Source organism: Apodemus sylvaticus, chromosome 1, assembly GCF_947179515.1.
Source record: "Apodemus sylvaticus chromosome 1, mApoSyl1.1, whole genome shotgun sequence".
NCBI lineage: Eukaryota > Metazoa > Chordata > Mammalia > Rodentia > Muridae > Apodemus > Apodemus sylvaticus.
Genome location: NC_067472.1, coordinates 27071836 through 27084253, shown reverse-complemented (window position 1 = coordinate 27084253; position 12418 = coordinate 27071836). Strand labels below are relative to the sequence as shown.

Here is a 12418-nt window from a genome sequence, read left to right as displayed (position 1 = left end):
CTTCTAACACTGCCCCCTCCCCGCCCTCCCCAATGGTGTACTGGGGCTTCCCTACGGCCCAGCTTCTGCTCGAAGACTGCATGGGGTGAGCATGGTCAACCTTCCCTGCCTCCTGGAGCAGCGGAGCCGGGATTTGAAAGCCTTTTCGGAAAGCGTGGGCGAAACTCGGCCGCGAGCCAGTCCCGCCCCCAGGGCTCTCCGGAAGCCCCGCCCACTCCCAGGGTTCAGCGCGGTGCCTAGCCGCCATTGTTTGAATTTGAAAACCGAGAGGATTTGGTGCCGCTCGTGGGGAGGCGGGCAGGGACGAGCGATTGCCGCAGGTGAGGAGCTGACGCTTTGGGGGTTCCGAGGGTGGCTGCTTGCACAGAGCGTCTGAAGCAGCGACGCTTCGGCCGTGTCAGCGTTCCCGGGGTTCGTGACGCCCGCAGTCTAGGTGCTGGGCTGTGAAGGTGGGGCTGAGCCGAACCTTCAGGTAGTTAGGCGCGGAAGACTGTGCTCCGTCTAGGCCTCGGTTTCCTGGTCTGTTACAGGAGGTGCACGTTAGATTCACAGACACTAGTTTTATTACACACAAAAAGACTTGTCACATCTGGTTGCCTGAATCCTGGAGGCGAGTAGTTGTTTTGTCACGTGACAAGGTCTCTTTTTAGATCCAGTCCAGTGGGTTTTTTAATTATTTTTTTGTTCTTAATGTCACATTACATTGCGGCTATAAAATAAGATTATTTAGTTTTTATGTGTATATAAAGAAAGTGGAAATGAATCAGTTTTAGTTGAGTACTTCTGTTGGTCCGTATTTTGAGCCTGCCGTGAAGAGTAAACAAATTTAGATGAATGTCTCTTTACTTAAATTGGTAATCTGTTTCTTTGAAAAATTAGGAGATAGGTGACCTTTTCTCTCCGGTATTGTGCATCTGGTAGATTCTTAAAACATTTTAAATGTTAATTTTTTTTGGAGGGGGCGTTCAGGTTTCCCTTATAGGGATTTGATGTTCAATTCAGGTTTAATAGTTCAGTGATGAATATTACACAATATTCAGATGAAACCTTGTGATGTGTCAGTTACTGATTTTCTTCATCATTATCATCATTATTGGAGATCCTGACTGTGGTACCTCAGGTACCCAGAGTTGCATAAGACCTACTGCATAAGACCCAATACTCTTATTTTACATGTAAAGTTTATATGCATCATTTCACTTTTTAATTATAATCTGAAAAAAGAATCAAATAGGAATTTATTTTGCAGATAACTGAGTTTTAGTCCTAAATGTTAAAATTTGGTTTGCAACATTTTCCAGAAGATATTAAGTAATGAAAACAGCAGAAGATCTTGAGTCACTCCGTGCTCTCTTCTGTCCTTTGACTTCTGAGAGAAGGGTCAGGCCAAGTGAACATGTCATAATTTTGTCTTTTACTAATTGCATTTGTTCATGACTTGTCTTTGGATATATCTATCTAAAAAAAAAGGTTCTCGGGCTGGAGAGATGGCTCAGTGGTTAAGAACACTGAGTGCTCTTCCAAAGGTCCTGAGTGCAATCCCCAGCAACCTTCTGTAATGGGATCCGATGCCCTCTTCTGGTGAATCTGAAGACATCGACAGTGTACTCATACATAAAATGAATAAATCTTTAAAAAGTTGGATCACACAAATAGCTGTAGGAAATGTTCAATATTAGTATATTGAGAATCTATAAATATAATTTGGCCTTTTGTCTTTTCATAGGTCATTATACTGTAAGTAAAGCAGCCCAATGTTTTCCTTCTCTGAAATCCAATTTTTGGGGAGGGGGTGGGGAAGTAGTGGGTTGGACTGTAGACTTTATTTTTTTATGTTAATTAATTGGTTAATTTGAGACAAGCCCTCACTATATGGATCAGATTGTCTCATAGATCTACCCACTTTTGCCTTGTTGGGTGGGTGGTCTGAGCTCATGCTGTCCTGTCTAGCACATTTTAAATTTTTTTTTCCCTTTGAGACAAAGGTGTTTGGCCTAGATTGTCCTTGGTCACCCTATGTAGCTAAGATGATTTGGAACTTGGTGATTTTCCTGGTCCACCTCCCTAGTGCTGGGAGTGTAGGCCCATGCCATCACACCCTGTTTATGCTTGGGATGGAACCCAGGGTTTATGCGTGGTAGTCTGTTAACTCAATTATGTTTAAATTCCCAGGAGCGTAGACTTCAAATTGTGGGTGGCTTACATGCTGATTTATTAAGGCTGCTTAAAGAGGTTGCTGTTCTTCTTGCAGAATGGAATCTCATTTGAATCAAGATGGATTGCCTAGACCATCTTATGTCTTTAGTGCTGACCCAATTGCAAGACCTTCAGAAGTCAATTTTGATGGTATTAAGCTTGATCTCTCTCATGAGTTTTCCTTAGTCGCCTCAAACCCTGGGGTAAGTACAATGTAAAAACAACATTTGATTATTGTGCTCCAGGGAACATGTGTTTATTTCACAAACAGTTTAATAAACTTTCTAGGTTTAAAGCAGACTTGTATTGTCGTGGTGGTGGTGGTGGTGGTGGTGGTGGTGGTGGTGGTTCTGCAGCTGCTGCTGCTGCTTCTCCTCCTCTTCTTTCTTCTTCTTTTTTTTTTTTTTTTTTTTTTATCCCCAAGACAGGGTTTCTGGCTGTCATAGAATTTTGAGCTTAGAGAGATCTGCTTGCCTCTGAGTCCTGAGTAATGGAATCAGGGGCACATACCACCAACTGCTCATCTGTATTTTAACTTTTCACTGGAGTCCTGGGGCAAAAGTAATAAATAAGAGTTCATTTTCAAAACAGCGGGCCTGAACAACTTAGCATGTATTTATCCTAACCTGGTAGCCATTTAAAGCACATAAACAATAAAACATTTTCAGGTTTTAATTCTCTGCTGGATAAGCTATTGGTAGAATATTCATGTGGCTTAATTGATTGTAATAATTACTTTATTATGCAATTCTGGAATTGAACATTACAAAGTGCTGGAACTGAAAGGTGTCTCCATTGTCATGCAAATGTTCCAAAAAAAAAATTACTTCTAATCCAGAAAATAGCTGATAGGATCATAGGAAGGCAGAGTCAGAGAAATCCTCAGCTGAAGATTCTCAGCCTGTGCCACCAGTACATGTTTCTGATAGTAGAAAGTTCCTGAAACATGAAAAAAAAATTCAAGTCAAGGTTCTTTTTCAAAGTTGCTTAGTAGTTTTCTATGTAATTCATTCATTACTTTTCTAAATGGGCTTTAAAATCAGTTTCAGTTTTTCCATTTAGACTTTCTGGAAGAAAATGTTTAATTGAGAATGCACTGAATCTGTGTATCGGTTTGGAAAACATTCATCATAGCAGCATTGAGCATTCCAAACACCGAGCAAGCTATGTATTAGGCTTGCTTCTTTAATTTCTCCTGTTTTAGAATTTATGTATTAATTTGTATTCCGCTACATTGTTGAACTACTTTAATAGTTTAGTAACTCAGATTTTGTAGGTAGATGTTTATGTCAACAAGAAGACATCTTCATTTGTAATTGGGTGTGCTTTCTTTTTCTGTCTTTTATTCAGATTGGCCTGGGTAGGAATATTTCTAGTGCAATGTTGAATAGAGTTGTTAAAAATTTTATTTCATTTTTGTCATGATTAATTATTTTTGTAAATGGCCTTTATCAAGTCAATGAATTATGTGAATTAAGTTTTATTTTAAAAAAAACTTTACTTTTTTTATTTAAATGGGTAAATTTATTTAAATAGAATCATCTTATTTTAATAAATTTAGAAATAGAATATCACACAGATGGTTTAAAGAAGCCACTTCAATACTTATCTAATCCCAAACTCTATATCTCTGTGAACTTTATCTAGTTAGGATAAAGTTTATTTTCATTTTTGAGGCAGGATCTCTCTTTGTAGCTCTCCCTCGTCCCACCCTTCAGTCTCCACATCCCTGGAGTTCTGGGATGTGTTGTTTCTTGTCTGGAACTTTTATGTGGCTGAGAATGACCTTGAATTCCTGAATCTCTTCCTAAAATTACATACCAAGTTGTCACAACTGAGTTCCCTCTCCCTTCCCCTCACCTATGGAGGTTAAAAGCTTTTTGTATTTATCTGTTTGTTTTGTAAGATTTATTTTATTACATTCGTATCAGTGTTTTGCATATATATATGTTATGTTTGTCTGGTGCTTTAGGGCAACAGAAGATGCCAGATCTTGGAATTAGAGTTACAGATGGTAGTGAGCTAATGTTGATGCTGGAATTGATCTCAGGTCCTCTATAAGAACACTAGACTCTCTTAATCCTTAAACTATCTCTCCAGCTCTTCCCCATTTTTCATTCATTTTTGAGGTGGGGGGGGAAGGGGGGGGAGGGGGGGAGGGACAGGGTTTCTTTATGTAGTCCTAGATGTCCTGGAACTTACTCTGTAGTCCAGGCTGGCTTTGAACTCAGAAATCTGCCTGCCTCTATTTCCCAACTGCTGGGATTAAAGGTTCTCACCACCACTGCTCAGCCAATTTTTCTTTTTTTAAATGTATAAAGTAGTTAAACATGGAGGGGCTGGGTATAATGATGTAGGCCTGCAATCCCAGTACCTGAGAATCACAATTTAGTAGCTGGTTCATGTCTCAGTGGGAATAGCTAATGCCTAACATCTGTGTTTCATCCTTAAGACCTACATAGAAGGAAAGGATCACCTCCTGAAGGTTGGTCTCTAAAGTCCACATGCTAGCCCAGATATCCCTTCCCAACAAAACAACACCACTACCAACAAAAATTGAAATCTTTGGCTAGCCTTAGCTATATAATCGCAAGACCTTGGTTGTAGAAACACTAAGAAACAAAGCCAATACAGGTTAGTGACTGAATAAAAATTCTGTAGATTATTATATAATCAGCTGTATGAAGATAGTTAATCTCTGAAAAGCTATGTTTTGTACTTTTCTTTGTTAAATAGTTTTTGTTTTATTTTGTTTTATTATAGGAAGACAGTTTGGGATCTAAAAACTACCTCCAAGTTTGTCTTCGAATAAGACCATTTACACAATCGGAAAAAGAACATGAGGTTGAGGTTTGTGTTGAATTTGACTAGATTTTAATGTTTTGCTTTTATTCATAAATGAAATTCTTATTGTGGACATGTTTTCTAGGGCTGTGTGCAAGTTCTGGATTCACAGACGATTCTGCTCAAAGACCCTCAATGCATCCTTGGCCACTTAAGTGAGAAGAGCTCTGGACAGATGGCACAGAAATTCAGTTTTTCTAGGGTAAGGAAGTACCCTGGGATACTGAGGAAGTTTTTGTGTGTGAGGGACCTAGGTAGTAGACTGAGGGCCTTGCACATGTAAAACACCCCCTCCTTGTTCTTTGAAGTGAGTAAATCATTGTATTGATCATAAATCATTTTATTGCCTTTTTTATTCTAATTCAATTCTTTTTTCAAACTTTAAAAAATTGACCAACTGTGTGTGTGAGATTTCTATCTTAGAGTTATTTTTTAGTTAAATTTTATTAACCGTGTGTGCATGGTGTGTGGCATGCATGTGAGGAGCTTGCAGGGTTCTTTGTTCTCTTTTGCCCTGCGGCTCTCAGGGATTTGACTCTGGTTGTTAGGCTTGCTGGCAGGCCCACTGAATCATCTTGGCAGCCGAAACGTTTGTTTGATAGCAGTTAAATACCTGTCAGTGTACTTTTGTGGTAGAGATGTGATAATTATTTTAAATAAATATTTCAAAACAAATGTTCATTAGTTTTGGAGCACAAATTTTCTTAAAAGCTATATCCTAAAATGGTCTTACAGGTTTTTGGACCTGAAACTTCACAGAAAGAGTTCTTCCTGGGTTGCATTATGCAGCCAGTAAAGGACCTCTTACAAGGACACAGTCGACTGATCTTCACATATGGGCTGACCAATTCTGGAAAAACATATACATTTCAAGGTAAATATTGTTTATTTTGATTAAAAATGAACCATTAATTCAGTATTCCCAATGATGTAGTAATATTTCCATCATATTGTCCATATTTATTAATTTTACTATTCTATTATATATACCACATCATTTTTCTCTCCTAGCTTCTTTTATATCTACTCCTTCTCCAACTCATGACCTCATTTTCTTTATTATTATGTATATATGTGTGTGTGTCTTAGAATTTCTATTACTGTAAAGAGACACCATGACCACAGCACTCTTATGAAGGGAAATACTAATTGGGCCTGGCTTACAGTTCAGAGGTTTAGTCCATTATCATCATGGTGGGAAACATGGCAGCATGCAGGCAGACATGGTGCTAGAGAAGGAAGGAGCTTGGAGTTTTCACATTCAGTTCAGCAGACAGAAAGAGAACTCTCTTGAACTTCTGAGACCTCAAAGCCTACCTTTACATGACACACTTCCTTTAGTAAGGTCACATATTGTAATGGTGCTACTCCTATGGGCCAAGCATTCAAGCGTATGAGTCTATGGGGCCATTCCTATTCAAACCACAATATATGAATAAATATATAAACATAACCTACTGAGTGTTAAATATTGCTTATGTGTATATGTTTTTAAGACCTATAAACATATTAATGTAAAAAGTATTGGAGCTGGAGGTATTGGTGCACTCTTTTATTCCCAGCACTTTAGAGGCAGAGGCAGGCTGCTCTATATGTAGTGTGTTCCAGGCTAGCCAGAGCTAAATAATGGGACCTTATCTCAGAAAGCAAAATGGAAGTGTTGGTTTCATTTTGCACTTTCTCGTGTGTGTGTGTGTGTGTGTGTGTGTGTGTGTGTGTGTGTGTGTGTGTGTGAGTATACATTGTTTCCACTTACCCTGCTTTATTCACTCACCTAGTGCCTGCTGCTTCTCTCTCCTTCCTTCTCTCAATAGTCTGTCTTTCTGCTTGCGTGCTACATGTCACAGATCTATGGTTCATATGTTCGTAGTTACATATATTCTAGCCCCTGTTTTTGCCTTCTCTTCATTTCTCTTCTTTGCTTTCACAGTTCTTTCCCTACTTTAGTGAAATTCTTTTTCTTAATTTAAATCTAGATCTGCATAGGAGAGGAGATACACTTGGTTTCTATATTTGCTTTATTTCTCTCAACACTGATGTCCGTTTTGTTGCTGGACAAGCACTTTACAGTTACACCACCTCCCTACTGTATCCTATCATTTTCTTGTCCTAACTCTCCTCAACCTGGTTACACAGAGACTACTTCTAACTAGCCATCTTATCTAGATATCCTTTTAACTTTTTAAAACATGTCACATATATGTTGCTGATGGTATTTAATTCAAATATATGTATACAATTATTTTATACATATAATAGAAAGTAAAATCATGTTAAGAATTAAGATATGGGATGGAGAGATGGCTCAGTGGGTAAGAGCACTGACTGTTCTTCTAGAGGTCCTGAGTTCAGTTCCCAGCAACCACATGGTGGCTCACAACCATCGTAATGAGATCTGACGCCCTCTTCTGGGGTGTCTGATGACAGTTACAGTGTACTTACATATAACAATAAATCTTTAAAAAAAAGAATTAAGATATGCTTTAGAGAATTAAGTGTGGACTAAATGAGAAACTTTGTATTTTCATTTGGTAATTATGAGTGATAGGAAATTATATTAGGACTAGATCTGAATATAATATCTGGGTTTCGGATCAGAATATGTCGACAATACAGTAAAGACTAAAATGATAGAAACCTTAAAATTCTTTTAAGTTCTTGCATTTTTCCTTTTTACTCTTGCTTATTAGGTAGTGTAAAAGTTGCTTTTGTCCTTCTATAGGTACAGAAGAAAACATTGGCATTTTGCCTAGAACACTGAATGTATTGTTTGATAGTCTTCAGGAAAGACTATATACGAAGATGAGCTTCAAACCACACAGATGTAAAGAATACTTAAAATTATCATCCAATCAAGAGAAAGAGGAAAGTGCTAACAAAAATACATTGCTGCGACAAATTAAAGAGGTACACCAGTATTTTAGTACATAAAATATCAAACTCATGAAATTTTTTGTAAACTTTGGGATAATTTTACCTTGTATTATATATAATCTGGTTTTGGTCATAGTGGTTTTTGGTTTTGAAAAAATAATGTAAGGCAGCAAATGGCAATACTAAGTAGGAATGTAAATTATATTGGTCTTTTTTGTTATAGAATTAGTATTCTTTGAACATATGAAATATTAATTTGAAAATAATACAAAGAAGAAAATTTAAAGAAAAGAATGTATGAAATGAAAGGCGATTTCATGACAGGCTCCCTAGCTGGCTTAGCTGACCTCCACTTAGTGGTCTTCCTGCCTCTGCATCCTGGGTGCGCAACTTACTGGGCACACCGCACTCCTGCCTCATGCGGAGAGTGGATACACACATATGCAGTGCCTTCACATTTTATTTTTCTGATACTGGTGATTTGAGCTATATTCTCACTCCCCCTTTGTTACATGCAGAATACAGTTTTCTTTTAAACAGAAGTGAAATACTATTCTTTTAGAAATAACATACTTTCTCAATAACCTGACTTAAATCTTTTAGTACTCTGTATCATTGTGTCTCCGAGCAGTTAAGTTTGTGTTCAACTTACTTACTTCCCTTAAAAAATTAGCTTAAAAACTAATTTCATATTGGTGAATCTTCTATAGTCAGTGCTTCAGTGAGTAGATGTCCTCTTTCAAATATATTTCCTATGACTTTCTGTAAACTGAGTTCCAGCGTGAGCAGATTCTTTTCCTTTTATGAACACAATCTCACTATATAGCCTTGACTTGCCCTTGATGCTCAGTCTGTCTGCTGCTGGTCTCTGGTGCTGAGATTACACGTGTGTGCCCAAAGCATGGCCCCGAGAGCAACTTCTAGTCTGTAGCTAGACGCCTAGACAGTGGTCTCAGTTCAGCCTTTGTTTATGTTTCTCTGTAAATGAGGTAGTTAGTGGATCTTAGGGTTTTCTTGTGAAATTTCAGGTGTGTGTTGCCGTTTGATTTCTTCTTTTTAAAGAACTCATTTGTTAAAATAAGTCCTAAGGGTTGGAGATTTAGTGTGGAGACAGAGGGCTAGCCTAGCATGTATGAGACACTCCAGTTAAGCAAAACACAAAAGTTAAATGCATTAGCAATGGCTTATAACTTTTCCACACTGTCATTGGCTTCTCTTTTGTATATTTTGCTTTTTCTTAAAATATGTATGCGCGCGCGCGTGTGCGCACACACACACAGACTTTTTTTTTTTATGTGTATGTTGTGTATGTGAGAATGCTGGTGCACGTGTGCCAAGGTACACATGCGGTCCGAGGATGACTTGGGAAAGTTGGCCCTTTCCTTCTCTGTTGGCTCTGGGATCAGAATGAGATCATCAGGCTTGTGGAGCACGTGCTTCATCTGCTGAGCCGTCTCCCTGGCCTTGATTTGTTTTTTGTTCTTGTTGATTTTTTTTTATCAATGTTTATTTAATATGTAACTTTTTGTTAAAGTTAAATATGTGTGTGTGTATCTGTGTGTGTCTGTCTCTGTCTCTGGTTCTGTCAAGGTAGGAAAGCTTAGATAAGTCTGATTTCTCTACTGTTTGGGCCATGGGGATCTTACTGGGTCTTGAAGCTTGGCACCAAGTGCTGTACCCTCTTAACCATTTCACTGATTCTGGATCCAGGATCCAGGAGCTTATCAAATTTTTCAGCCTTTTTGTTGGTGGGTACTTAGGACAGAGTCTCAAGGTAATCTAGGGCATCACATGGCAGGTACAGAGCCAAACAGATTTTTATAGCTCACCAATTTTGAGATAAACCATTAATCCACTGATTAATAAATGGATTAATCCATGAGGCCAGAGCCGTGGTGATTTAATCACTTCTTTCTTTTTTTTTCCTCAGAATTGAAACAGGGTTCTCACAGCAGCTCTGGCCTGGAGCTTGCTGTGTAGACCAGGCTTGCTTTTAACTGCCAGTGTTGAAATTAAAGGAGGAACCACTGTGCCTGGCCTATCACTTTTTTTTTTTTTTTTTTTTTTGGTTTTTCGAGACAGGGTTTCTCTGTGTAGCCCTGGTTGTCCTGGAACTCACTCTGTAGACCAGGCTGGCCTCGAACTCAGAAATCCGAAGAACTCAGAAATCCGCCTGCCTCTGCCTCCCAAGTGCTGGGATTAAAGGCATGCGCCACCACTGCCAGGCTAGCCTATCACTTCTTAATAATTCATAGTGGGGATTATTTTTCAATATAAAGTTTAGTGGGAACATTCAAATCATAATACAGACTGATAAATAAGAAAAATGAATACCCTGTGAGGTGCTGTGCTGTAGAGGTGCTATGCTATGGAGGGGTACTGTTTTGTGGAAGATAGTACCGTGTTAGTTGCTAAGAATCTTAAAATTAGTTTATCTTCTGTCTTTCTGGATTTTAAGATTTCAGATATTTTTACTATTAAAGATTAGAAAGCTATTAATTTGTTTTAATTAGAACTTGCAAAATAGTAATGATTTTTGTCTTTAAGACTTTAGGAGTAGTCACTGTGCCTGTAGTTATAAATTATTCCAGATCCTGAGGCAAGTGGGATTCTTGAGTCCATGTTTTTAGTACTAGCCTGGAAAACATAGTGAGATCCTCCTTTACCTCTACATTATTAAAGACTTCTGTTTATTTTATTTAATGTATTAGCATTTGCATGTATATGTGTGTATATATATATATACATATATGTATATATACATGCAAATGCTATATGATATATGTATGTGTATACATATGTATATAAATATACATACATACATTAGCAAATTTGAAGCCATTCTGGGCTTCATAAGAACCTAGCTCAAAATACCAAACCAAACCCAACACTATCACCAACAGTATTTGAAAGATTATGAATTTGTTCATGGCTTAATTGGATAGGTGATTAAAATAGTAGATATTTTGCTTTAAAAAGTGTTTTTAACTTTACTCTTTCTTTTTTTAGGTTACCATACATAATGACAGTTATGACATTCTTTGTGGTAAGGATTCTTTCTCACTTATGTTCATTTGCTTGCCTTGAAATATATTTGAAAGGTTTTATTTTCAAAATCACTCTGTTGATTTTTTTGATCATGTAGTACCTACAGTACCTACAAAATGTTTCAAAGCTATATGAACTGTGAGTAGCTGTAAGGTTTCATTTATACTTAGTATCATGAATGAATGTTCTTTTACTTTAATATTTAATTAGAGAATTGCTCTTATATTTTTGATCATTTGCATTAAGTTGTATTTGATTCCTTACTTCAAAACAAGTAAGATTAAAAGAAACTAAGCTTTGATTGCCACAAATATTTGTTCTTTTGCTAAAATGTTTCAGTGTAAATGGTAAAGAGATGAAGGATTTTAGGAGTCATGATCTATAGATTTCTGTTTCATATTTAGTCAAGGTTTTAATTTTATGCCTTTTTGTTGTTGTTATAGGGCGCTTAACAAACTCTTTGACTATCCCAGAATTTGAAGATTCCATGAACAGTTGTGATCAGTCTAGTCTGAATGTGGATAATATAAAATATTCTGTGTGGGTTTCTTTCTTTGAGATTTACAATGAAAGTATTTATGATTTGTTTGTTCCTGTGTCTAAGTTCCAAAAGAGAAAAATGCTACGCCTTTCCCAAGATGTAAAGGGCTATTCTTTTATAAAAGGTATGTTATCGACCATTTTAATTTTGTTGTTCCAAAGTGTACTATTAGGTTTATGTGATGAGTATAGGCAATAAATGGAGGTTTTTTTTAATTAATTTTTTTTATCCATTATTAATGGAAAAAAACAAGTTTGTACTTTGGAAGTAAGTATATTTTATGTTTATTATAATTGAGTAGAAGAGGGTCTAGCATGATCAATTTATTTGAATGTTAATTATATTTGTGGTGATAAAATGCAGGATGTTCTTTACACTATTTTGCTTTGTATTTGAAACTGTTAAATGTTCTGTCCTCTGTGTGTGCCTGCGTAACTTAAATACTAAGTGTCTTTATAGCCTGTCTTTACATGTCTTGTGGACTAAGAAGTAGCTTCAGTTGGTGCTCTTGGATGTGTGACCAGAAGAAAGATTTAATGTGGTGCTAGGAAAATATTTTGCAAAGATTATACTGTAACACAAATGTTATTTTTTCTAAACTAGTGCATATCTTCTTTATTTGTTAAAGATCTGCAATGGATCCAGGTATCTGACTCTAAAGAAGCATATAGACTCTTAAAACTAGGAGTGAAGCATCAGAGTGTTGCCTTCACCAAACTGAACAATGCTTCCAGTAGAAGGTAAGTCTTGAACCCTCGGGTACAGCCCTGAGAAAACCACAGTCCTCTGTGCAAATGTAAGAAGCTTGTTTTAGATGAATGTGACCAGTAGGTACTGTCAATTCTACTGCTGACCTACGCCTATCTCCAGCTGTTGTTTTACTTATTTTTAAACAGTCCCATTCAGTAGCCCAGG

General features: G+C 37.2%; 1 protein-coding gene across 2 annotated transcripts in view; it reads left to right on the top strand.

Moving 5' to 3' along the window:
* The first annotated feature begins 222 nt into the window (after positions 1-222).
* The window catches only part of Kif20b (kinesin family member 20B), a 51892-nt gene continuing 39696 nt past the window's right edge, over positions 223-12418 (top strand). For both annotated transcript variants that reach the window (XM_052186799.1, XM_052186798.1), the window contains exons 1-9: positions 223-320; positions 2252-2399; positions 4960-5046; positions 5126-5242; positions 5776-5914; positions 7763-7947; positions 10924-10960; positions 11406-11627; positions 12132-12243. In XM_052186799.1, coding sequence (XP_052042759.1) covers positions 2253-2399; positions 4960-5046; positions 5126-5242; positions 5776-5914; positions 7763-7947; positions 10924-10960; positions 11406-11627; positions 12132-12243 — 1046 coding nt within the window. In that variant the 5' untranslated portion in view covers positions 223-320; position 2252. The remainder of the gene's footprint in view (positions 321-2251; positions 2400-4959; positions 5047-5125; positions 5243-5775; positions 5915-7762; positions 7948-10923; positions 10961-11405; positions 11628-12131; positions 12244-12418) is intronic.